The 24271-nt window shown below is 43.0% G+C and overlaps 1 protein-coding gene and 1 pseudogene across 2 annotated transcripts in view; one reads left to right on the top strand and one right to left on the bottom strand.

Moving 5' to 3' along the window:
* The window catches only part of LOC311141783 (growth hormone receptor-like), a gene marked incomplete at its 3' end in the record, with an annotated part of 82423 nt that extends 71239 nt beyond the window's left edge, over positions 1-11184 (top strand). The window contains exons 11-12 of the mRNA XM_084177235.1: positions 10871-10891; positions 10977-11184. Of these exons, the coding sequence (XP_084033361.1) occupies positions 10871-10891; positions 10977-11184 (229 nt within the window). The remainder of the gene's footprint in view (positions 1-10870; positions 10892-10976) is intronic.
* On the bottom strand, positions 9931-13885 carry LOC311141450 (selenoprotein Pa-like; annotated as a pseudogene). Its single transcript, XR_014615527.1, has 5 exons — positions 13645-13885; positions 12547-12774; positions 12173-12385; positions 11828-11945; positions 9931-11694 (listed from the first exon to the last, which is right to left on the bottom strand). The product of XR_014615527.1 is annotated as a selenoprotein Pa-like (transcript).
* Between the last annotated feature and the right edge of the window lie 10386 nt (positions 13886-24271).

Raw genomic sequence — 24271 nt, 5'->3', positions numbered from 1 at the left:
GAAAAAAGGGTTCCAAAAGGGTTCTTCGCCTGTCCCCATAGGAAAACCCTTTTGGGTTTCCATGTAGAACCCTCCGTGGAAAGGGTTATAAATTGAACCCAAAAGGGTTCTACTTGTAACCAAAAATGGTCCTTCAAAAAAGGTGCTACCTAGAACCTAAAAGGGTTCTTCTGCTGTCCCCATACAGTAGAATAACCCTTTAAGTTCTAGGTAGCACCTTTTTTTCTAAGAGTGTACAAACTGCATCGCAAGGACTGAAAGCCTATCTTTAAGTGCAGGAAATCTGTTATTATTTTGTGGTGTTCACTACAGGTGCTCTTGACCTTAGCAGGGCTTTCTCCCAAGTACAACAGCATAGCATGAGCTATTTTAGAAAGAGGCTGTGATCCACAGTCCTTGTCAATCAAACCTTGAGACCAGGTTTCTAAGGTAAATATGAAACATTCAGTATATTATGCCGGTACAGCAAGAATGTTCAGTTCAGAGTTCAATATGGACAATATCAATGTTCAGTTGTCGATTCATCTATTCAACAATCCATGAATGATGATAAGTGTTTTTAGACACATGATATCACAACACAACCTGTTCTAATGTGCCATTCTCTGGCATGCTTATTCTCTCTCTCTCTCTCTCTCTCTCTCTCTCTCTCTCTCTCTCTCTCTCTCTCTCTCTCTCTCTCTCTCTCTCTCTCTCTCTCTCTCTCTCTCTCTCTCTCTCTCTCTCTCTCTCCTCTCTCTCTCTCTCTCTCTCTCTCTCTCTCTCTCTCTCTCTGCTTCATTGAGAAATAATTAAGTGAACTGCTGCTGCCACCTGTGGTGATGATACCAGCATGGAAACATTGAAACAAATGTCTTAATATATGTCTACTAGTGCCGTAACAACTATGTGTGTTGTATTTTGTTCTTGTTGCTAATCAGAAATGTTGCTGCTAGGTAGGTTTCCCCACCTGGATTCAGCCTTACCACGGGCTTATGCAGGAGGGTGCAACTTCACAGAAGGTTGAGATCGAAATGAGTTGTCTATAACAGACATTATTCTATGTTGTGTTGTAGAATATGAAAACATGTCAGCTCTATACATTGCATTTCTGTGCCTCTGTGTATACAGTATAAGGAAAGATATATCAGATTATTTAGATAATGAAGTACTCATATAACATTTATGGTTCTTTGAAAAGTTACAGATATAGGAAGAGAGAAAGGAGGACAACTCTATTCACGCTTAACGAGACGTCTGTTTACCATTTGTGCAGTGGTGGAAGAAGTACAAAACTGTCATACTTGAGTAAAAGTAAAGATACCTTAAAAGAAAATGACTCAAGTGAAGGTCACCCACTAAAATACTACTTGAGTAAAAGTCTAAAGGTATCTGGTTTTAAATGTACTTAAGGACAGCGGTGGAAAAAGTACTAAAATTGTCATAAAAGCAAAAGTAAATGCTATACATCAAAATCCTTATATTAAGCAAACCAGATGGCACAATTTTCCTTTAAAAAAATAAAATGTATGGACAGCCAGGGGCACACTCCAACACTCAGATATCATTTACAAATGCAGTATTTGTGTCTAAATATTCCACCAGATCAGAGGCAGTAGGGATGACAATGTGTTATATTGATAGGTGTGTAAATTGGACCATATTGCTCTCCTGCTAAGCATTCGACATGTAACGAGTACTTTTGGGTATCAGGGAAAATGTATGTGAGTAAAAAGTAAATACACTACATGACCAAAAGTATGTGGACACCTGCTCGTCGAACATCTCATTCCAAAATCATGGGCTTTAATATGGAGTTGGTCACCCCTTTGCTGCTATAACAGCCTCCACTCATCTGGGAAGGCTTTCCACTAGATGTTGGAACATTGCTGCGGGGACTTGCTTTCATTCAGCCACAAGAGCATTAGTGAGGTCGGGCACTGATGTTGGGCAATTAGGCCTGGCTCGCCATCGGCGTTCCAATTCATCCAAAGGTGTTCAATGGAGTTGAGGTCAGGGCTTTGTGCAGGCAGTCAAGTTCTTCCACACCGATCTCGACAAACCATTTCTGTATGGACCTCGCTTTGTGCATGGGGGCATTGTCATGCTGAAACAGGAAAGGGCCTTCCCCAAACTGTTGCCACACAGTTGGAAGCACAGAATCATCTAGAATGTAATTCTATGTAGTATAGTTAAGATTTACCTTCACTGGAACTAAGGGGCCTAGCCCGAACCATGAAAAACAGCCCCAGACCATTATTCCTCCTCCACCAAACTTTACAGTTGGCACTATGCATTGGGGCAGGTAGCATTATCCTGGCATCCGCCAAACCCAGATTTGTCCGTCGGATTGCCAGATGGTGAAGCGGGATTCAACACTCAAGAGAACGAGTTTCCACTGCTCCAGAGTCTAATGGCGGTGAGCTTTACACCATTCCAGCCGACGCTTGGCATTGCGAATGGTGATCTTAGGCTTGTGTGCGGCTGCTCGGCCATGGTAACCTATTTCATGAAGCTCCCGACAAACAGTTATTGTGCTGACGTTGCTTCCAGCGGCAGTTTGGAACTCAGTAGTGAGTTTTCCAACTGAGGACAGACAATTTTAGCGGAATAAAAGTAATGGAGTGAAAGTACAAGTTTATATAAATAGTAAAGTGAAGTACAGATACCCAAAAAAACTACTTAAGTAGTACTTTATAGTATTTTTACTTAAGTACTTTACACCACTGCGTTTGTGTCAGTAATTTTGCTAATGTACCTTATGTTTAATGGGATGCTACAGTTTCAATATTAGCTAAATTGTGCATGTGTTGGAATATTACAGAAACGCTTAAGCAACCACTAAGATATAGGCTGTCATATATCCATATTTTGTATTTCAGACTAAATCAAGTATCTGTGAATTATCTATCATGAATGCATAGCAGAATACATTGTATAAGAATTGGACAGGGAGAAACCTATCAATAAGCTTCAATGACATTCTTTACAATATTGCCTTGATATTCACCACAAAGATGATAAGATAATGTGTGTTGTTCAGCCTATAAGAAACTTTCCTACAGAGTATTTTGTATTGTCATACAGTATAGATATGGTAGTACAAGTATTATTTCAAGATATGAGCCAATATCTTGCTGTAACTAAACTCTATATTGTATTTTGTTTTTCTACAATCCCATGTCATCTGTGTCAAAGGCTTATCTTAACATTTTGACATTAAAAGAGAGATGAGGAAGGGGGCTATAGTGGCTTTTAAATCTGCTTAAAACTTTTACATCAGCAGACTAGTGGTGTATTCATTTTGCGGATTCTGTTGCAAAACTTTTCTTAAACGGTAGCAAATGGAATGAAACAGGGAGGGATTTACCTCAATTTGTCCAATAGAAACTCTAGTTTTAGTTGCAAAACGTTCCGCTGGCTCAGGTTTTGTTTGTTTGCTTGTTTTTTATTAAGTTCTGGAATTTCTTTCGACATTGATTGGCTATTGATGATATTGGCTATACATCCTGCTTGACATCATTTGACAGGATGTGGTTCAAGTGGCTTGATGTTCGACGGGTTTCTCATGCTGAAGTTGGGGTGTTCTGCATTTTTGTTTAATGTTTGATATCTTTCAAAAAGGTACACAATAAATGGATATGATCTTTGTCAGTTACGTATTTGTACATTGTTATTTCTCACAATACCTACAATATGTAAACAACATGGAGAAAAGGTCATGCCTGTGTAGATACAAATATTTAACTTAGCTAAGGCCTGAATGTATGGACCAAACCTTCTGATGCAGAATGAAATAGGAGCATAATTTAACCTTAGATTATTCCGGATGAGTTCTCAATGTACAGTGACGGTGTAAGGAGTAAAGAGAGAGAGTGTGTGTGTGTGTGCGCATGTACGTGCTCATGTGTGTGGACTTATGAGAGCGTGTGCGTTTGTCCATGTATCTGTGTGTGTCTCTCTCCGGGACTAAGTGGACCAGGAAGCGTTCTGGAAGCAGCCCTGTGTCATGGGGAAAGTAGATCGGCCAATTAGACAAAGCCTGTGTACTCTGCTGCACAGTGTGGGGCTGATTCGATCAGAGAGCCAGCCACTCACAGTCTCAGGATATTGCAGGTAATTACCCATAAGTCACTACTCCCCTTCAGGCCAATTACGCCCACGCTAGCTGCCCACCCGGCCCTCGTTTATTGCTTCTGCTTGCTTGTTAAACTTTTTTAGAGGAGCATTCTCAATGTTTATTCAGCTTCATTACAGGGATGAGTTGCTGTAGCGATGGTTGTGGATGCTGGAAGATGCTTTTTAAAGGTGGAAGAGGATGCCTTGACCCCATTACGTAAGCCCTTAAGGATATGTGCTGTGAACAGGCCAACCTTAGGCCTCAGAGGTAAGGCACTGGTCCTTGTGATACATGCTACAGTGTTAACATGAGGAAGGAAAGAGAGGGAACACTGGTCACATTTATTGGTTTAATGGTTTATTCGGTCCCGATTAGCTTTTCCCAAAGCAGCAGCTATTCTTCCTGGGGTCCGCACAAAAGCATAAAACACAAGAAGTAACAAAACACTGATACAGTGATAGACAAGAACAGTCAAACAAATATAAAATATAACAATATACAAACAATACAACTAAAGAATAATGTGTGTGTAGATTGTGTATGTTAGAGTGTGATAGTGTGTTCGTGTCATTTCACAGTCCCTATTGTGCCATTAGATGTTGTTTTATACAAAAAAAAAGGTAATTTTGCTGTTTGCTTGAGTAATTGGAGATGGAAGGGAGTTCCAATGATCATGGCGCTGTATAATACTGTGCGTTGCTGTGAATTTGTTTTGGACTTGGGGTCTGTGAAGAGACCCATGGTGGCGTTTCTTGTGGGGTACGTGCTGTATGTTATTTGATTATGCAGGCAATCTGGAATTTTCATCACAGTAATATTTCTCATAAAAACTAGAAGAGAAGCAGTTAATCTCTCATCAACACTCAACCAGGAAACCATGCTGTTGATGTTAGTTCTGTATGTGCAGTTAAGGGCAAGGCGTGCTGCTCTGTTTTGAGCCAGCTGCAGCTTTGCTAGGTCCTTCTTTGCTACACTTGACCATATTACCAGACAATAATCAATATTTGAAAGACCTGATCCTGAACAACTATTACAGTTGATTTTTATGTAAAACACGCATAACATATTTTTATAACAGACATACCCCTCCCCATCTTCACAACAACTTTGTCAATTTGACTTAACCATGATAATTGACCATCCAATGTTATACCTAGGAGTTTAGCTTCCTCAACTTGCTCAATGGTCACACCCTTTATGCATCTCCAACTATCATCTTATTATCAATGTATTTAACCAATCATCAGTCATCTGAGTCAATACAAGTTGAATGCCCTTCTCTGTATGAATGCTGATAGTCAGTAGTTAACTTGTTCTCTGAAAAATAGCATTGTATTTGGTCAAATACAATTCTCTCCATCAGTTTACTAAGAACAGGCAGCAAACTGATTGAGTGGCTGTTAGAGCCAGCAAAGGGTGCTTTACTATTTTTAGGCAGTGGAATTACTTTAGCTTCCTCCCACGCCTGTGGACACACACTCCTTTAGACTTTGGTTAAGGATATAGCAAATAGGGGTGGTAATACAATCTGCTACCATTCTCAATAGTTTCCCATTAAGTTTATCTATAGCTGGTGGCTTGTCATTATTGATGGGTAAGAATAGTTTCTCCAGCTCTCCAACACTAACTTGACCAAATTCAAAACAGCAATTCTTCTCTTTCATTATTACTGTAGATCTTTTATACACAAATATGATGGTTCACTGTTCAATGTTGCCATTTTACTTCTGAGTTCTTCCACTTTACTAGTGAAATAGTAATTGAAATGATTGGCAATATCGAAAGGTTTTGTTATAAATGATCCCATCAACTTCAATGAACGATGGAGATGAATTGGGTTTTCTGCCCATGATATCATTTAAGATACTCCAAAGTCTTTTCCCATTGCGTTTTATTGTCATTTATCTTGGTTTGGTAATATAATTTCTTATTTTTGTTAAGTTTAGTCACAAAATGTCTCAATTGACAGTATGTCAACCAATCAGCTGAGCAGCCTGACTTGTTTGCCACCTCTTTTACATAATTTATTTGAACCATACCATTTTTCAATTATTTTTTTTTCCGATTGCTAACAAACATTGTTCAATACTGCGGATACATGTGCAAAACTCTAAATACAGTTATCAAAACAACATGCAACTTGGCAATGCACATCCTACATGTCTCAAAAGCAAATCTTTCTACCAAATAAGTCTCTCACGACATGCACACTTTGTCATTCATAGTATCATGACCTATAAAACTCTAAAAACAGCTACCACTTGAAAATGTGTCAATTTACATTTACATCATTTAGCAGACGCTCTTATCCAGAGCGACTTACAGTTAGTGAGTGCATACATTTTTTCATACTGGCCCCCCGTGGGAATCAAACCCACAACCCTGGCGTTGCAAGCGCCATGCTCTACCAACTGAGCTGCACGGGACCGTGTCTTTAATATCATATGTTTTTTTGATTAACAGTCATTTTTACAAAAGAAGAGTCCCCTCATCAATCTACACACAATACCCCATAATGACAAAGCAAAAATAGGTCTTGCAAATGTATAAAAAAAATAAAAAATGAAATATTACATTTACATAAGTATTCAGACCCTTTACTCAGTACTTTGTTGAAGCACCTTTGGCAGCGATTACAGCCTCGAGTCTTCTTGGGTATGACACTACAAGCTTGGCACACATGTATTTGGGGAGTTTCTCCCATTCTTCTCTGCAGATCCTCTCAAGCTCTGTCAAGTTGGATTGGGAGCGTTGCTGCACAGCTATTTTCAGGTCTCTCCAGAGATGTTCGATCGGGTTTAAGTCCGGTCTCTGGCTGTGCCACTCAAGGACATTCAGAGACTCCACTCCTGCATTGACTTGGCTGTGTGCTTAGGGTCCTTGTCCTGTTGGAAGGTGAATCTTCACCCCAGTCTGAGGTCCTGAGTACTCTGGAGCAGGTTTTCATCAAGGATCTCGCTGTACTTTGCTCCGTTCATCTTTCCCTCAATCCTGACTAGTCTCCCAGCCCTTGCCACTGAAAAACATCCCCACAGGATGAGGCTGCCACCACCATCTTAGGGATGGTGGCAGGATTCCTCCAGACGTGACGCTTGGCATTCAGGCCAAAGAGTTCAATCTTTGTTTTATCAGACCAGAGAATCTTGTTTCTCATGGTCTGAGAGTCCTTTGGGTGCCTTTTGGCAAACTCCAAGTGGGTTGTTATGTGCCTTTTACTGAGGAGTGGCTTCCGTCTGGCAACTCTGCCATAAACACCTGATTGGTGGAGTGCTGCAGAGATGGTTGTCCTTCACAGAGGAACTCTGGAGCTCTGTCACCTCCCTGACCTAGGCCCTTCTCCCCCGATTGCTCAGTTTGGCCGTGCGGCCAGCTCTAGGAAGAGTCTTGGTGGTTCCAAACTTATTCCATTTAAGAATGATGGAGGCCACTGTGTTCTTGGGGACCTTCAATGCTGCAGAATATTTTTGGTACCCTTCCCCAGATCTGTGTCTCAACACAATCCTGTCTCGGAGCTCTACGGACAATTCCTTCGACCTCATGGCTTGGTTTTTGCTCTGACATGCACTGTAAACTGTGGGACCTTATTTATACAGGTGTGCGCCTTTCCAAATCATGTCCAATCAACTGAATTGACCACAGGTGGACTCCAATCAAGTTTTAGAAACATCTCAAGGATGATCAATGGAAGCAAGATGCACCTGAGCTCAATTTGGTCTGAATATGTATGTAAATAAGGTATTTCATTTATTTTATAATTTTTTCGGGCAAAAGAAATCTAAAAACCTGTTTTCGCTTTGTCATTATGGGGTAGGTGTGTAGATTGATGAGGAACATTTTTGAATAAGGCTGTAACGTAACAAAATGTGGAAAAAGTCAAGGGGTCTGAATACTTTCCGAATGCACTGTAATGGCTGGTATGGAGTGAATGGAATGGTATCATACACATCACTTCATTCCAGCCATTATTATGAGCCTTCTCCTCAGCAGCCTCCACTGACAGACAGGGAGTTGACTATTGTCATAACTGGGTCGTTCCATGAAAAGAGTGCCTTTTGCGTCCCTTTGATATTTAAAGTATAAGTTGTGCACCAATATTGAATTTAAAAGCCTGTTATATAGACCACATGGAGAATTCAATAAATCTGATTTTTAATGTCCATCCGTCAACCCTGTGTCACTTCTAGGAAGAGTTTAACCCACTTAATCCCAAATTGTAGCCAAGTTTCACCCTCATCCCTAGTTATTTTGTTGCTTTGACGAAGTCATTTCTGAAGATAATTATTTATTGAATATGATTAGTGATTCATTTACGCCTGTCCCTCATTTTAAGGTCAACTCTGTTACATGAACTGATCTATCATTTTAATATGGTGAAACTATTCCTTTAAAAATATTTTAAACATCTAATAGTCAAATTATAGAGTAAAAAACAGGTCAGCTGATTCTACTCTTTTTGGCCATTTTCTGGTGTTTTGTGGTGGAAAACTGAGCGGGTCGATTATAAAACGTCAACCCTGTTACCCATAGATGGACAGGCTAGAATTGTTTAAATAATTTTTTATTTTTTGTGAAGCTTGTATTCAATTGTCACACCCTGTCACATACAGCAAGCTTCCGTTCCCCCTGTCACAAGTGGATTTCTGGCTGATTTAAGAATTAATCGTCAACCCTGTATGGTCAACCATTTTACTTTATTTGGCACTAAATAGGCACTTACTATAGTCTTTTTTATTTTATTTTCTTCTCTTATGAAGTTCAACATCTGCTCTTTATGACAGAATGTTAAAATTAAGTGAAATCAACCAGGCACCAAATTGGTGGAATGATTTATTTTGTGATACCAGTATTCTGTGGAAAGGAATAGGAACACTACCTCTTAACCCATATTCTGGTAAGAAGAACTAGTCTACAGGCTGCATCGACAAAATGACGCACTCTGGCAGGAGAGCTCTAGAACCTTTTACAGATCTCCTCTGCTTTCTGGTGGTGATTGTTCTGAATTGCAGGCAAAGTTTTTTCAATGTAGAATAATAAAAGCGTTTCTGAGTGTTCTTTAATGTACTGTTAAAATCATGCAACAAACTTTACACACAAAGTACTTAAAGTTATTAAAGTACTAAAGTTATTTCCATGATACTTTTTTGGGTCACACTTTATTTGGATCGTCCGGATTTTCCATCTGTAGATGGTCATACTATCAACAAACTATCTGTTGATAAGCAACTGCTTGCTAAGGTTACGGTTAGGGTTAGGATTAGGTTTAGAATAAGGTTTAGGCTAAGGGTTAGGGTTAGGGCTAGGGTAAGGGTTAAGTTTAGGGTTAGGATAAGGGTTAAGGTTAGGGTTAGAGCTAGGGTTAGGGTTAGTACATAGTTAGTTGAAATGTTACTGATAGTCTGTAGATAGTCTGTAGAGGATCAACAGATGGACTATCCAAATAAAGTGTTACCCATTTTTGTGGTAATATGACTCCCACTACTTGACCAACATGTGAGTCACGTGTTGAAGTACCAGACACGGGTAGGCAAAGTGCCAAATTCTTTGACAGTGAAAACACTCTGAACAACTTTTCAGATTACTTAGTTCAAACATGAATTTACTGGAAATGTTACGCAATCACTGCTTGTTTTGTTTGCATTTCAATAAATCAATCTAAAGATCAGTCTGTCTGTCAGGTGATAGGCCAGAGATAAAGATGGCTTATAAAAGGCTATATATTCCTGTGTTGCCCTCTGCACACTCACTCACTCACACACACACACACACACACACACCACAGACACAGACACACACACACACACGGAGAGTAGATAAACAAGACAACAGTGCAATATGAGTGCATCAACCATCTTTATTAATCGTTTCTAACATGCTACACCACCTAACAGTCCACAGTCAGAATGAACGTTGTCTGTACAAAGCATCAGGTGTTCTAGGTGACAGTTGTCTTCCCCTAGAGGCCTTCATTAAGTACAGAATGGATTCAAACAATCTTTCAATCTTTTCTGTTCACCCACCTCTCATTCTAGATGGTTTCTTTTGCTAGTTGAAAAGTGTTCCCTCTATTTTGTTGGTTGAAAAATGTTCACTCTTTGTTGTGTTAGTTCAAAAAGAGTGCATTATACATATGTGTGCAATATTGCCAAACAAAAATAACTCAGTGACTGTAACTAAACACACATCCTCACAACTGTAAGCAATGGATATTGACGTTTGAAAGCTTTGTCTACAAAACACACAACTGCTTTAAAACACCAGAGAGTTAAGGTATGCAAAAACAAAAGGTTGGTGAGTTTTTTTTTTTTTTTTTAGGCCTAATAAAACAAATCTGAACTATCAATAATGTATTTTAACCAAATTGGTTTTGCTAACGTGATGCCAGTTTGTTCAGCATAGGCAACTACTACTACATTCTCCTTCCAAAGCCCTCGATATTTCAAACTTCAGGGGGTGTAAGTCCCTCCCCCTCCCCTCTCCCCAGCCGGACATCAGACAGACGCCACTAGAGCGTAGTTTCTGCGCCTGCCTTCATTGTGGATGGAGGGAGCTAAACGGAGCAGGAGAAACGTCAACATAATCACCCCATACACTCCCAGGAGGGTGACACCAACACACTGATAGAGAGTGATAGGGTGGAGGACACATTCCTTGAAGTTTTACCATCACTGTGGTCACATCTTAAATACCATCCTGTTCCCCATATTGTCATGGGTTTAGGCTTGGCATTCACCTACCAGACCCAATGCGTGTCCTCCCATCTCTCTCTGTCAGGTGTGGCTTCACGGTCCCAGGGTAATACTAGTTGGTAAGATGTTATAAGAGCGCTTCGCCCCGGTGTTGGTCTCACAGATGTTAATCTGAGGCCTATAAGGTATAGCAAGGTAACTGTCACAGAGCCATGGCTCTGCTTACAGCTGCCCTCACCCTCAGCTCTCAACACCCATGGGTCAGGCTCACATGACTGGCTGAGGCTGCTGTCAGTCAGCGGGGGGCGAGCGTCACTGTCAGGTCTCCCTGAGGCCCATCAGTCCATGACACTGTCAGGAGGCGGGCAGCGCCTCATCACAGTGTCAGAGCCCGATTAGCTCGTTGCTCACCCCATCGCCAAACAGCCTCCGTCAGTGTCAGCATCAGCTGACCTTGGAGGAGGGACTTAGATCAGACCCCTCTTTCCACTGTCAGCTGTGCTCCGCCTTTCACCTGGACCTCCCATTCATTCAGGGATTCTGCATAATATGCCCTCCCTGCCTTTCCTGGGGCATCTGGCCCAGTTGCACCGCCTGCTGACCCATATGCTCCTGACCAACGTGCAACTGGCCGTGGGCCTGGCCGTGTTGGAGCCCCTCAGCGCCATGTTGGTGCTGCTGCTGCTGCTGCTGCTGCTGCTCTGCCCCATGATCACGCCTGTGATCGCGCCCCATCCCCCTCTCACCATGGTGACCGTGACTATGGCGGTTGCCATTGTGACCATGACCGTGGCCATGGTGATGATGGCCGTGTCCACCATGAGTTGTCTCCCCTCCGGTGACTGGCTTCTCCTCTCCCTCAGGCTTCGCCTCTACTGTCCTGTTGCACTCTGCTGGGATCTCATTGCTCTGTGTGGGGGAAAAGAGGAGGGGTCTTGGATTGTTTTCCATAACTCATAGAGCTAATTCCCACATACAAACACAGACACACCCAGTGTGTGTGTGTGTGTGTGTGTGTGTGTGTGTGTGTGTGTGTGTGTACCTCATACGTGCAGTCCCCACAGATGCGTGTGCAGTAGGTCTCCTTGATGGCGTTCTCTACATAGGGAGTATCTAGGATGGAGTAGGGCAGGGAGATATGGTAGGTCAGACGACCACACCTGGCAGAGAGACAGAGAGAGAGAGAGAGAGAGAGAGAGAGAGAGAGAGAGAGCGAGAGAGAGAGAGAGAGAGAGAGAGAGAGAGAGAGAGAGAGAGAGAGAGAGAGAGAGAGAGAGAGAGAGGGAGAAGGATAATTGTTAGGGGAACAGAGAGCATGGTGAGCACGGTTTGTATTTCTGAGTAGACTGACCGCAGACAGACAGAGAGACCTAAGTCTGGAGCTGACCTGTCATAGATGAGGAAGTCATCCTTCTCTCCAGCCAGGGTCTGCCACACGTCATCCTGTTTGGGCTCCTGTTGGTATAGTGTGATGTTCTCAGACAGTTTCCGCCTCAGCATGGTGTGTAGGCGCTGGGCCTGCTGCCCCTGGTGGTTCACCACCATATAGGTCACATTCTCCAGACCCTGACCCTCCAGCTTCAAGCGCAGCCCATCCAATCTGCTCAGAGGAACACAACAGGGAAGTGAAACATGAGGATATGGAGAGATGGTAAAAAATAAATAATGAAATAACAAAATAAAGAACGGGCATAACAAAAACAACACTAGGAAAGTGGCTAGGGGTCCGAAATGGAACCGAGCCCTATCTGGTCCACTTACAAGGACGCCTGCACCAAGCAGAACAATCAGCTGGCCTGAAGGAGGGCCACCACCGTGACCTGGCCCATGACCTCCTTCATAGGCTCCACCTCCCCAATGCTCCAACCAGGTGGTGGCTTACAGCGGGTCCCCTCCCCCTCGCTCTCTGTTCCGCCCCCAGGGAGCAGGCAGAGAGCCAGGAGCAAGCTTAGTCCCGCCCACATCGCGGTGCTGCACGGCAGGCTTGATCTGCATGAGAGTAGGAGAGAGAGAGAGAGAGAGAGAGAGAGAGAGAGAGAGAGAGAGAGAGAGAGAGAGAGAGAGAGAGAGAGAGAGAGAGAGAGAGAGGTAAAGCAAGTTAGGTAAGAGTCAGCTCAGGTAATGAGGACAGGGTTTGTACAGTAGTTCAATGCTATGTCACAATTTACTATCTGTGTCCCAATAGTGTGGTAATAGATAGTTGGACACTAGATAATTAAAGATCAACTCAATTTTGGGTTGTGTCCCAATCGTCCTAAATTACGTCTCTTTCCCTCAGTCATTCCCTTATCAGACTTATTAAGTAAAAGCAATGCTGCCTGGATATCAGTTATTTGTCCTATCAATGGCATGAAGATAAAAGAGACAAAGAAAGGAATACTTTTTAAAAATATTTTATTTGCTGACATGAAAGAAATTAGGAATTGGTATGAAATGTAACTTATTTTCTGATGTTTTACATTTCTAGCCTTTTATTTATGGGGATAGATATTGTTGTTGTTTTTGTTCATTTAGAAATTATATTGCATAACCAAAGGCGTACTGATGAACGGTAGAAAAACAACGGTTAGGGGAGGCTGGTTAAGTGCGGAAAGTTCTCTCTTTCGCTCTCTCTCTGCATATTCATATTTTAGAAAAAACCAATTGCAAATCCACTGGAAATGATTAAATACAGTGTATATGCCATATGGAGACAACACAAGCAAAATAACAAAGCTAAAGAAATAGCAAAACACTTTGTCTCAATTTGTTCAAGTGATCGTGTATCACAGGTTATAGACATAAAAAAAGAGAGAAAGAGTTATGCTCTGTCTTATCAACATGCACAAAAAGGTAGGAAATCATTTTGCAGTAACTTACTGTCTGGTAAAAAGTCCCTCCTCAGTCAGCTCAGCTCGGTCTAGCAGTAGCTTCTGGAAGAAAAACAATCCTCAACTCTCTCTGCTCCCCCTTTTATACTCACAGTGTTGTTTTCCTGCCTGCCCGGAAGGAGGACAAAGTTCAGCAAGAGGTCTGTGCAGATACCTGCACTAAAGCAGTTTAATAAGTCACTATTTTGTAATACCATCATACTGTAGTTAGTAGTTAATAGTTTATGTTCATCACATTTGAATTGAAAAGTGTTTATGAAGGGAGTACACAGATCACATGGAATGTGATCTCGGCCACCAGCCAGCTCTCTGTCTGTCGACCATCTGGTTTCACGGGACTTGACTGGAAGACAAGTCAAAGCGCGAGCAATTCGAGAGTGTGAAAAGGTTACATGGAAAGAAAGTGAACTCTCTCATGACAGCTTTAGAGTTGTGTGTTGTGTCTGTCATTGCACTAGACAAATAAAGACACGACTAAAACGGAATTGCCCAATACTTTCCCCTTAGTTTGATTTTTTCACCACTGCATGATCACCTCTGGCTCATTCATTTGCCTGACATAGTGAAGCCTGACACAGAATGGTTAAACAACAGAACATTCTGACAATCTGATTTTCTCTGAGGTGGAGAAGTGGAAAAAGGGAGTGGGGGGAGTGGGGAGAGTAGGGGGAGTGGGGAGAGTGGGGAGAGTGGGGAGTGAGGAGAGTGGGGGGAGTGGGGGCTTGGCCAGTATCCAGTATGTTATGAAGGCCAAAACAAATACATTGGCTGATTGCCTAACTGGACACTTAGACACAAAACAGAGAAATCTAACACAGAGGAGAAAGAGTTTGTGTGTATGTGTTTGTGTGTATTAAAGTGAAGGCTACACTGTGTTGTAAACAAATGCAAGACATATCCCAAAGATGTCCCATGAACTGTCTGGCAGCATGCACAGAGAAAGGCAATGATGAAGCTGTAGTTACTGAGGAGCATAAGATAATGAGACACAGCATTGTACTTTATTGACACATACAGTATCTAGTTTCTCTAAATATGAGGACAAGCATAGGCTACAGAACAGTATTAAACACACAGACTAAAACAGTCACCTCATGTTAAATTCAAATTGACTAGATTGGGATGGAAATCCCAATCTTCTATAAAGAGCTTTTAGCACCAACAACGCTTATCTCCGGGCACAGTGACCTAAAAGTAATTGTTTCCAAGACATCATAAAAAAAAATGTAAAAGGTTGAAAGGAATTCTTGGGAACCAAAGAGTTAAAGTGTGTGTGTGTGTTTTAGATGATAAACTGATGGTATTCATTGTAATTGATCCACAGAGCTGTAGAACTGGTAAATTGACTGTATACTACAACCCTGACCTGTTCGTAGCTAGGCGTAATCTACCCCTAACATTACAGTGCCTTGCAAAAGTATTCAGCCCCCTTGGCGTTTTTCCTATTTTGTTACATTACAACCTGTAATTTAAATGGATTTTTATTTGGATGTCATGTAATGGACATACACAAAATAGTCCAAATTGGTGAAGTGAAATGAAAAAAATAACTTGATTCAAAACATTATACAAAATAAATAACGGAAAAGTGGTGCGTGCATATGTATTCACCCCCTTTGCTATGAAGCCCCTAAATAAGATCTGATGCAACCAATTACCTTCAGAAGTCACATAATTAGTTAAATAAAGTCAATCTGTGTGCAATCTAAGTGTCACATGATCTGTCACATGATCTCAGTGTATATACACCTGTTCTGAAAGGGCCCAGAGTCTGCAACACCACTAAGCAAGGGGCACCACCAAGCAAGCGGCACCATGAAGACCAAGGAGCTCTCCAAACAGGTCAGGGATAAAGTTGTGGAGAAGTACAGTTCAGGGTTGGGTTATAAAACAATATCAGAAACTTCGAACATCCCACGGAGCACCATTAAATCCATGAATAAAAAATAGAAAGAATATGGCACCACAACAAACCTGCCAAGAGAGGGCCGCCCACCAAAACTCACGGACCAGGCAAGGAGGGCATTAATCAGAGAGGCAACAAAGATAACCCTGAAGCAGTTGCAAAGGACCACTTTAAGCCATACACTCCACAAAGCTGGGCTTTACGGAAGAGTGGCCAGATAAAAGCCATTGCTTGAAGAAAAAAATAAGCAAACACGTTTGGTGTTCGCCAAAAGGCATATGGGAGACTCCCCAAACATATGGAAGAAGGTACTCTGGTCAGATGAGACTAAAATTGAGCTTTTTGGCCAACAAGGAAAACGCTATGTCTGGCGCAAACCCAACACCTCTCATCACCCCGAGAACAACATCCTCACAGTTAAGCATGGTGGTGGCAGCATCATGCTGTGGGGATGTTTTTCATCGGCAGGGACTGGAAAACTGGTCAGAATTTAAGGAATGATGGATGGCGCTAAATACAGGAAAATTCTTGAGGGAAACCTGTTTCAGTCTTCCAGAGATTTGAGACTGGAACGGAGGTTCACCTTCCAGCAGGACAATGACCCTAAGCATACTACTAAAGCAACACTTGAGTGGTTTAAGGGGAAACATTTAAATGTTTTGGAATGGCCTAGTCAAAGCCCAGACCTCAATCCAATTGAGAATCTGTGGTATGACTTAAAGATTGCTGTACACCAGCGGAACCCATCCAACTTGAAGGATCTGGAGCAGTTTTGCTTTGAAAAATGGCTAGATGTGCCAAGTTTATAGAGATATACCCCAAGAGACTTGCAGCTGTAATTGCTGCAAAAGGTGGCTCTACGAATAATTGACTTTGGGGGGTGAATAGTTATGCACGCTCAAGTTTTCTGTTTCTTTATCTTATTTATTTTCTGTTTCACAATAAAAAATATTTTGCATTTTCAAAGTGGTAGGCATGTTGTGTAAATCAAATGATACAACCCCCCCAAAAAATCTATTTTAATTCCAGGTTGTAAGGCAACAAAATAGGAAAAATGCCAAGGGGGGTGTATACTTTCGCAAGCCACTGTATATCTGCAAGTCAATTATCTCACAACAAATCATCGTCATAAAAGTGAATTACATGCCATAAAAACTGTCATAGTTTCTCCAGTATAGAATCAAGTTTGAAAAACAACCTTCAACAAAATGCTCAGTCAGTAATAGAATCTTATTTGTCAAGATTCAATTTATCCCTGAATGCACCTTGATATTTTACTGCTACAAAAAGCTCCAAACTCATGGTTTATGGATAATGGCATTCTCAATCTCCTCAAGCTTTAGGCCTTTTGGTGGGCATGTTGAAACAAGTTTGTGTAGAGATTGTACGAACTCTCTACTCACTGTCTATCTTGAACAGTAAATTATTAACTTTTTTAAAAATTGGCAACTGTGCAAGTGCAAAAGGTATATGTTGACAGCAGCAGATTATAATGGCTGTGTTGGCTAATTTGAAAACCATTGAAACAAGTTATTCCATTGCGAATAATTAATTGGTTAAAACAATATAAAATATGCAAACCACACAAAATGGACAATAGTTATTTTCCATTCTACTCTATTCTGTTCTATTCTAGACTAGATAAATCGATTCTAGTCAATTAGGGAAGGAGCTGGCTGAGTACCGAAATAGAACTGGACCAAAGACTCTAATGTACTGAAACTCAGGCAAAATGAATCCGATTTTGGAAAGGTGATACTACTGTTGAATTTCTGGGGCCAAAAGTTTAAAAAATATTTTGTATTTGTGAATAGTGGACCACTCTTCAACAATATGCCATTATAGTCCATAACTAACCTGCCTAAAGTATAGCCTTGAAACACCAAAACTCAACTTGTGTTACATATCTATGCCTATTTAGAATACTTTGGTATTTCACCAAATTTCACAAAAATGCATTTACTGGAAGAACTGTGCAGCTGCAAAGTTTGATAACCGAATTACAGTAAACTCTCCCTGTTTTTATGAGACCACGTTTTCCAAAGTCTCTGTTAAATATCTGCTCCGAATTAAGATTCAAAGATGTCTGCAGAGAGAATGGGGTGTCAGCTTTGACATGACAACTTGAGTTTGAAAAAAAATAGATTTTGGTTATTAAACTACAGTAGGTGAAGTGGATTTACATACGGTAACAGAATTACGGTAATGGAATTACATCATGGGTCCCTGATCATTTTGGAATGGCAGAGTCCGCCAATCAGCTCCTTTGTTGTTCAACGCTACGTGCCATTCCATAATGGCGGCTGTGGCTACTGCTAGCTAGCATGAGGACGAAAACTGTAGTTTTCCGGAAACCTACCAGTCATTCAATCTTCTTGTGTAATGGTTGGGATAATGGAACAATTCAGAGTACAATGCATTTCTCATCCCTGGATTGGGGTACCTTTTCCGAGCCATATCTCGTGTCGGCTCCACTGTGTCTTAATCTACACAGGAAACCTGTCCGACCCTAGTCCAGCTGTAAGCAATCTGCTGGCTGACATTGCTTGAGAGATACACCACCTGTGTTCTCTATGACAAGACAACCGACTAGATTGTGTCAATGATCTGAGGAAGGAGCTCTTCTCCAAGAGGTCATTCTCAACGGAGAACGTCTCCCCAACACAGGCTACACTGCTGCAATATTCAAACCGAGCAGTGTACGAAACAAGCATTTGGTCAACAAGTCTGAAAACCATCCAATCGTGACCTTCACCAGAAAGATTTTGATGGGCTAAATCAATTGATTCCTGGACTCCTTTGTGGACACTCTTACAAGAGGCTGCCAAAGCTTGCAGAGAACACCTGAGGTGTGGCTGCAAAAGTTAGCCTGTCTGTTCTCGAAGTGTCGATGCCAGGATGCTGGATTATCATGCACTGCATTATGTCATTGTGGCACATGTGAACCAGAGCCCTAAGTATTTTATTTTCTTCACTAATCAGAACTTAAGAGATACATTTGATGTATTAGTACTTTATTTCTTCATTTTTTAAAATGAAAATGTCACTTAATAAGCTGTTTTAAATATACAGTGGGGGAAAAAAGTATTTAGTCAGCCACCAATTGTGCAAGTTCTCCCACTTAAAAAGATGAGAGAGGCCTGTAATTTTCATCATAGGTACACGTCAACTATGACAGACAAAATGAGAAAAATAAATCCAGAAAATCACATTGTAGGATTTTTAATGAATTTATTTGCAAATTATGGTGGAAAATAAGTATTTGGTCAATAACAAAAGTTTCTCAATACTTTGTTATATACCCTTTGTTGGCAATGACACAGGTCTCTGCACAGGCTACACAAACGCACCACACCGCGTGGCTGCTGCCTCTCTAACCTGGTGGTCCCTGCACGCACCACCCACGTGGAGTTCCAGGTCGCAGGCAGCCTCTGGAACTGCCGTTCTGCTGCCAACAAAGCTGACTTCATCCCAGCCTATGCCAACCTCCAGTCCCTCGACTTCCTGGCGCTGACGGAAACATGGATCACCACTGAAAACACTGCTACTCCTACTGCTCTCTCCTCGTCTGACCATGTGTTCTCGCATACCCCGAGAGCATCTGGTCAGAGGGGTGGTGGTACAGGAATCCTCATCTCTCCCAAGTGGACATTCTCAATTTTTCCCCTAACCCATCTGTCTATCTCCTCATTTGAATTCCATGCTGTCACAGTCACTAGCCCATTTAAGCTTAATATCCTTGTCATCTATCGCCCTCCAGGTTCCCTTGGAGAGTTCATCAATGAGCTTGACGCCTTGATAAGTTCCTTCCCTGAGGATGGCTCACCCCTCACAGTTTTGGGGGATTTCAACCTCCCTATGTCCACATTTGACTCATTTCTCTCTGCCTCCTTCTTTCCACTCCTCTCCTCTTTTGACCTCACCCTCTCACCGTCCCCCCCTACTCACAAAGCAGGCAATACGCTTGACCTCATCTTCACTAGATGCTGCTCCTCTACTAATCTCACTGCAACTCCCCTCCATGTCTCCGACCACTACTTTGTTTCCTTTTCTCTCTCGCTCTCCTCCCACACTACTCACTCTGCCCCTACACAGATGGTAATGCGCCGCCGCAACCTTCGCTCTCTCTCTCCCACTACTCTCTCCTCTTCCATCCTATCATCTCTTCCCTCTGCTCAATCCTTCTCCCTCCAATCTCCTGATTCTGCCTCCTCAACCCTCCTCTCCTCCCTTTCTGCATCCTTTGACTCTCTGTGTCCCCTATCCTCCCGGCCGGCTCGGTCCTCCCCTCCAGCTCCGTGGCTTGATGACTCATTGCGAGCTCACAGAACAGAGCTCCGGGCAGCGGAGCGGAAATGGAAGAAAACTAAACTCCCTGCCGACCTGGCATCTTTTCACTCCCTCCTCTCTACATTTTCTTCATCTGTTTCTGCTGCCAAGGCCACCTTCTACCACTCTAAATTCCAAGCATCTGCCTCTAACCCTAGGAAGCTCTTTGCCACATTTTCCTCCCTCCTGAATCCTCCCCCCCCCCCCCCCCTCCTCTCTCTCTGTGGATGACTTCGTCAACCACTTTGAAAAGAAGGTTGACGACATCCGATCCTCGTTTGTTAAGTCTAATGACACTGCTGGTCCTGCTCACACTGCCCTACCCTATGCTTTGACTTCTTTCTCCCCTCTCTCTCCAGATAAAATCCTGCGACTTGTGACTGCAGGCCGCCCAACAACCTGCCCGCTTGACCCCATCCCCTCCTCCCTTCTCCAGACCATCTCCGGTGACCTTCTCCCCTACCTCACCTCGCTGATCAACTCATCCTTGACCGCTGGCCATGTCCCTTCCGTCTTCAAGAGAGCGAGAGTTGCTCCCCTTCTCAAAAAACCAACACTCGACCCCACTGATGTCAACAACTACAGACCAGTATCCCTTCTTTCTTTTCTTTCCAAAACTATTGAGCGTGCCGTCTTTAGCCAACTCTCTTGCTATCTCTCTCAGAATGACCTTCTTGATCCAAACCAATCAGGTTTCAGGACTGGTCATTCAACTGAGACTGCTCTTCTCTGTGTCACGGAGGCTCTCCGCACTGCTAAAGCTAACTCTCTCTCCTCTGCTCTTGTCCTTCTAGACCTGTCTGCTGCCTTTGATACTGTGAACCATCAGATCCTCCTCTCCACCCTCTCCGAGCTGGGCATCTCCGGCGCGGCTCACTCCTGGATTGCGTCCTACCTGACCGGTCGCTCCTACCAAGTGGCGTGGCGAGAAGCTGTCTCCGCACCACGTGCTCTCACCACTGGTGTCCCCCAGGGCTCAGTTCTAGGCCCTCTCCTTTTCTCCCTATACACCAAGTCACTTGGCTCTGTCATATCCTCACATGGCCTTTCCTATCATTGCTACGCTGACGATACACAACTAATCTTCTCCTTTCCCCCTTCTGATAACCAGGTGGCGAATCGCATCTCTGCATGTCTGGCAGACATATCAGTATGGATGACGGATCACCACCTCAAGCTGAACCCTGGCAAGACGGAGCTGCTCTTCCTCCCGGGGAAGGACTGCCCGTTCCATGATCTCGCCATCACGGTTGACAACTCCGCTGTGTCCTCCTCCCAGAGTGCGAAGAGCCTAGGCGTGACCCTGGACAACACCCTGTCGTTCTCCGCCAACATCAAGGCGGTGACCCGCTCCTGCAGGTTCATGCTCTACAACATTCGGAGAGTACGACCCTGCCTTACACAGGAAGCGGCACAGGTCCTAATCCAGGCACTTGTCATCTCCCGTCTGGACTACTGCAACTCGCTGTTGGCTGGCCTCCCTGCCTGTGCCATTAAACCCCTACAACTCATCCAGAATGCCGCAGCCCGTCTGGTGTTCAACCTTCCCAAGTTCTCTCACGTCACCCCCCTCCTCCGCACACTCCACTGGCTTCCAGTTGAAGCTCGCATCCGCTACAAGACCATGGTGCTTGCCTATGGAGCAGTGAGGGGAACGGCACCTCTGTACCTTCAGGCTCTGATCAGTCCCTACACCCAAACGAGGGCATTGCGTTCATCCACCTCTGGCCTGCTGGCTCCCCTTCCTCTGCGGAAGCATAGCTCCCGCTCAGCCCAGTCAAAACTGTTCGCTGCTCTGGCACCCCAATGGTGGAACAAGCTCCCTCACGACGCCAGGACAGCGGAGTCACTCACCACCTTCCGGAGACATTTGAAACCCCACCTCTTTAAGGAATACCTGGGATAGGATAAAGTAATCCTTCCCCCCCCCCCCCAAATTGTAAAGTGGTTATCCCACTGGCTATAGGGTGAACGCACCAATTTGTGAGTCGCTCTGGCTAAGAGCGTCTGCTAAATGACGTTAATGTGCCCTTGAGCAAGGCACTTAACCCTAATTGCTCCTGTAAGTCGCTCTGGATAAGAGCGTCTGCTAAATGACTAAAATGTAAATGTAAAATGTCAAACGTTTTCTGTAAGTCTTCACAAGGTTTTCACACACTGTTGCTGGTATTTTGGCCCATTCCTCCATGGAGATCTCCTCTAGAGCAGTGATGTTTAGGGGCTGTCGCTGGGCAACACAGACTTTTAACTCCCTCCAAAGATTTTCTATGGGGTTGAGATCTGGAGACTGGCTAGGCCACTCCAGGACCTTGAAATGCTTCTTACGAAGCCACTCTTTCGTTGCCCGGGCGGTGTGTTTGGGATCATTGTCATGCTGAAAGACCCAGCCACATTTCATCTTCAATGCCCTTGCTGATGGAAGGAGGTTTTCACTCAAAATCTCACGATACATGGCCCCATTCATTCTTTCCTTTACACGGATCAGTCGTCCTGGTCCCTTTGCAGAAAAACAGCCCCAAAGCATGATGTTTCCACCCCCATGATTCACAGTAGGTATGGTGTTCTTTGGATGCAACTCAGCATTCTTTGTCCTCCAAACACGACGAGTTGAGTTTTTACCAAAAAGTTATATTTTGGTTTCATCTGACCATATGACATTCTCCCAATCCTCTTCTGGATCATCCAAATGCACTCTAGCAAACTTCAGACGGGCCTGGACATGTACTGGCTTAAGCAGGGGGACACGTCTGGCACTGCAGGATTTGAGTCCCTGGCGGTGTAGTGTGTTACTGATGGTAGGCTTTGTTACTTTGGACCCAGCTCTCTGCAGGTCATTCACTAGGTCCCCCCGTGTGGTTCTGGGATTTTTGCTCACCGTTCTTGTGATCATTTTGACCCCACGGGGTGAGATCTTGCGTGGAGCCCCAGATCGAGGGAGATTATCAGTGGTCTTGTATGTCTTCCATTTCCTAATAATTGCTCCCACAGTTGATTTCTTCAAACCAAGCTGCTTACCTATTGCAGATTCAGTCTTCCCAGCCTGGTGCAGGTCTACAATTTTGTTTCTGGTGTCCTTTGACAGCTCTTTGGTCTTGGCCATAGTGGAGTTTGGAGTGTGACTGTTTGAGGTTGTGGACAGGTGTCTTTTATACTGATAACAAGTTCAAACAGGTGCCATTAATACAGGTAACGAGTGGAGGACAGAGGAGCCTCTTAAAGAAGAAGTTACAGGTCTGTGAGAGCCAGAAATCTTGCTTGTTTGTAGGTGACCAAATACTTATTTTCCACCATCATTTGCAAATAAATTCATTAAAAATCCTACAATGTGATTTTCTGGAAATGTTTTTCTCAATTTGTCTGTCATCGTTGACGTGTACCTATGATGAAAATTACAGGCCTCTCTCATCTTTTTAAGTGGGAGAACTTGCACAATTGGTGGCTGACTAAATACTTTTTTTTTCCCCACTGTATATATATACCATTAGGTGAGCCTAAAGAGAAATAATCCACTTGTTTAGAAATCAATAAATATGTTTTTAATAAAGCAGTCAAATTGAAGGTGAGTGTGTTGGGGGCAACTGGCTCCCCTTCCAATGCGGTAACTTGTCCAAATCATCTACAAGTAATTTAATTGAGTTACATAGTATTTAGATACTTTAGGATGATTTGGACATGAAAATGAAAAGAGGGGCATTACATCAAACCTCATCAAAGTGAGGATATTACTAGTGAGATGTGCAATGCCATTGTGTTTCAATATTTGATTTATTTACTTAGAATAAGACCTATACTTTAGCTTATAAGAGTTAATTACTCAAAAACGTCATAACAAAATGTGTAAAATAGAATTGAACACACCAAATTTAGCTTTTTTGTTTCAGCAATTGAACACAGTTCTTAGGGGGGGGGGGTAGTTATCATGACCTGTATGAATTATGAAGCCTTTATTTGCTCAAAATAAGTCAGTTGCTAATGAGTCGCTAACTGTCAGAGAAATGGAACTACAATATTAGTCTGTGTTTACCACAGACCTTTGGTGTTTATCCAGAGACCCTAAAAATAAAAATAAAAATTTCCCCATAGGCTTTGGCCAATGAGCCATGGCGGATAGCCTCCGTTAGAACCTACAAAAACACAGCATTACTAATGGTGACTTTTTGCATGCACTAACTCCGCCATGGCTCGTTGGCGAAAGCCTATGGTTTTTGTAGGGTTTTTGGATAAGCGCTGAAAATAAGGTCTGTGGTAAACACAGGCTTAGGAGATCTAATACATTTTGTTCTATGAGGTAATCTTCATGCATGCAGATACACTGAGCTATGTCCAAGCCGTACGCAGTAAAAGAGACACCACGCAGAGTTTGGTGCATCTCCGGCCACAC

Source organism: Coregonus lavaretus (assembly GCF_964263955.1).
Source record: "Coregonus lavaretus genome assembly, chromosome: 14".
In the NCBI taxonomy this organism is placed as follows: Eukaryota; Metazoa; Chordata; class Actinopteri; order Salmoniformes; family Salmonidae; genus Coregonus; species Coregonus lavaretus.
This window is presented reverse-complemented; position numbering and strand designations above follow the sequence as displayed.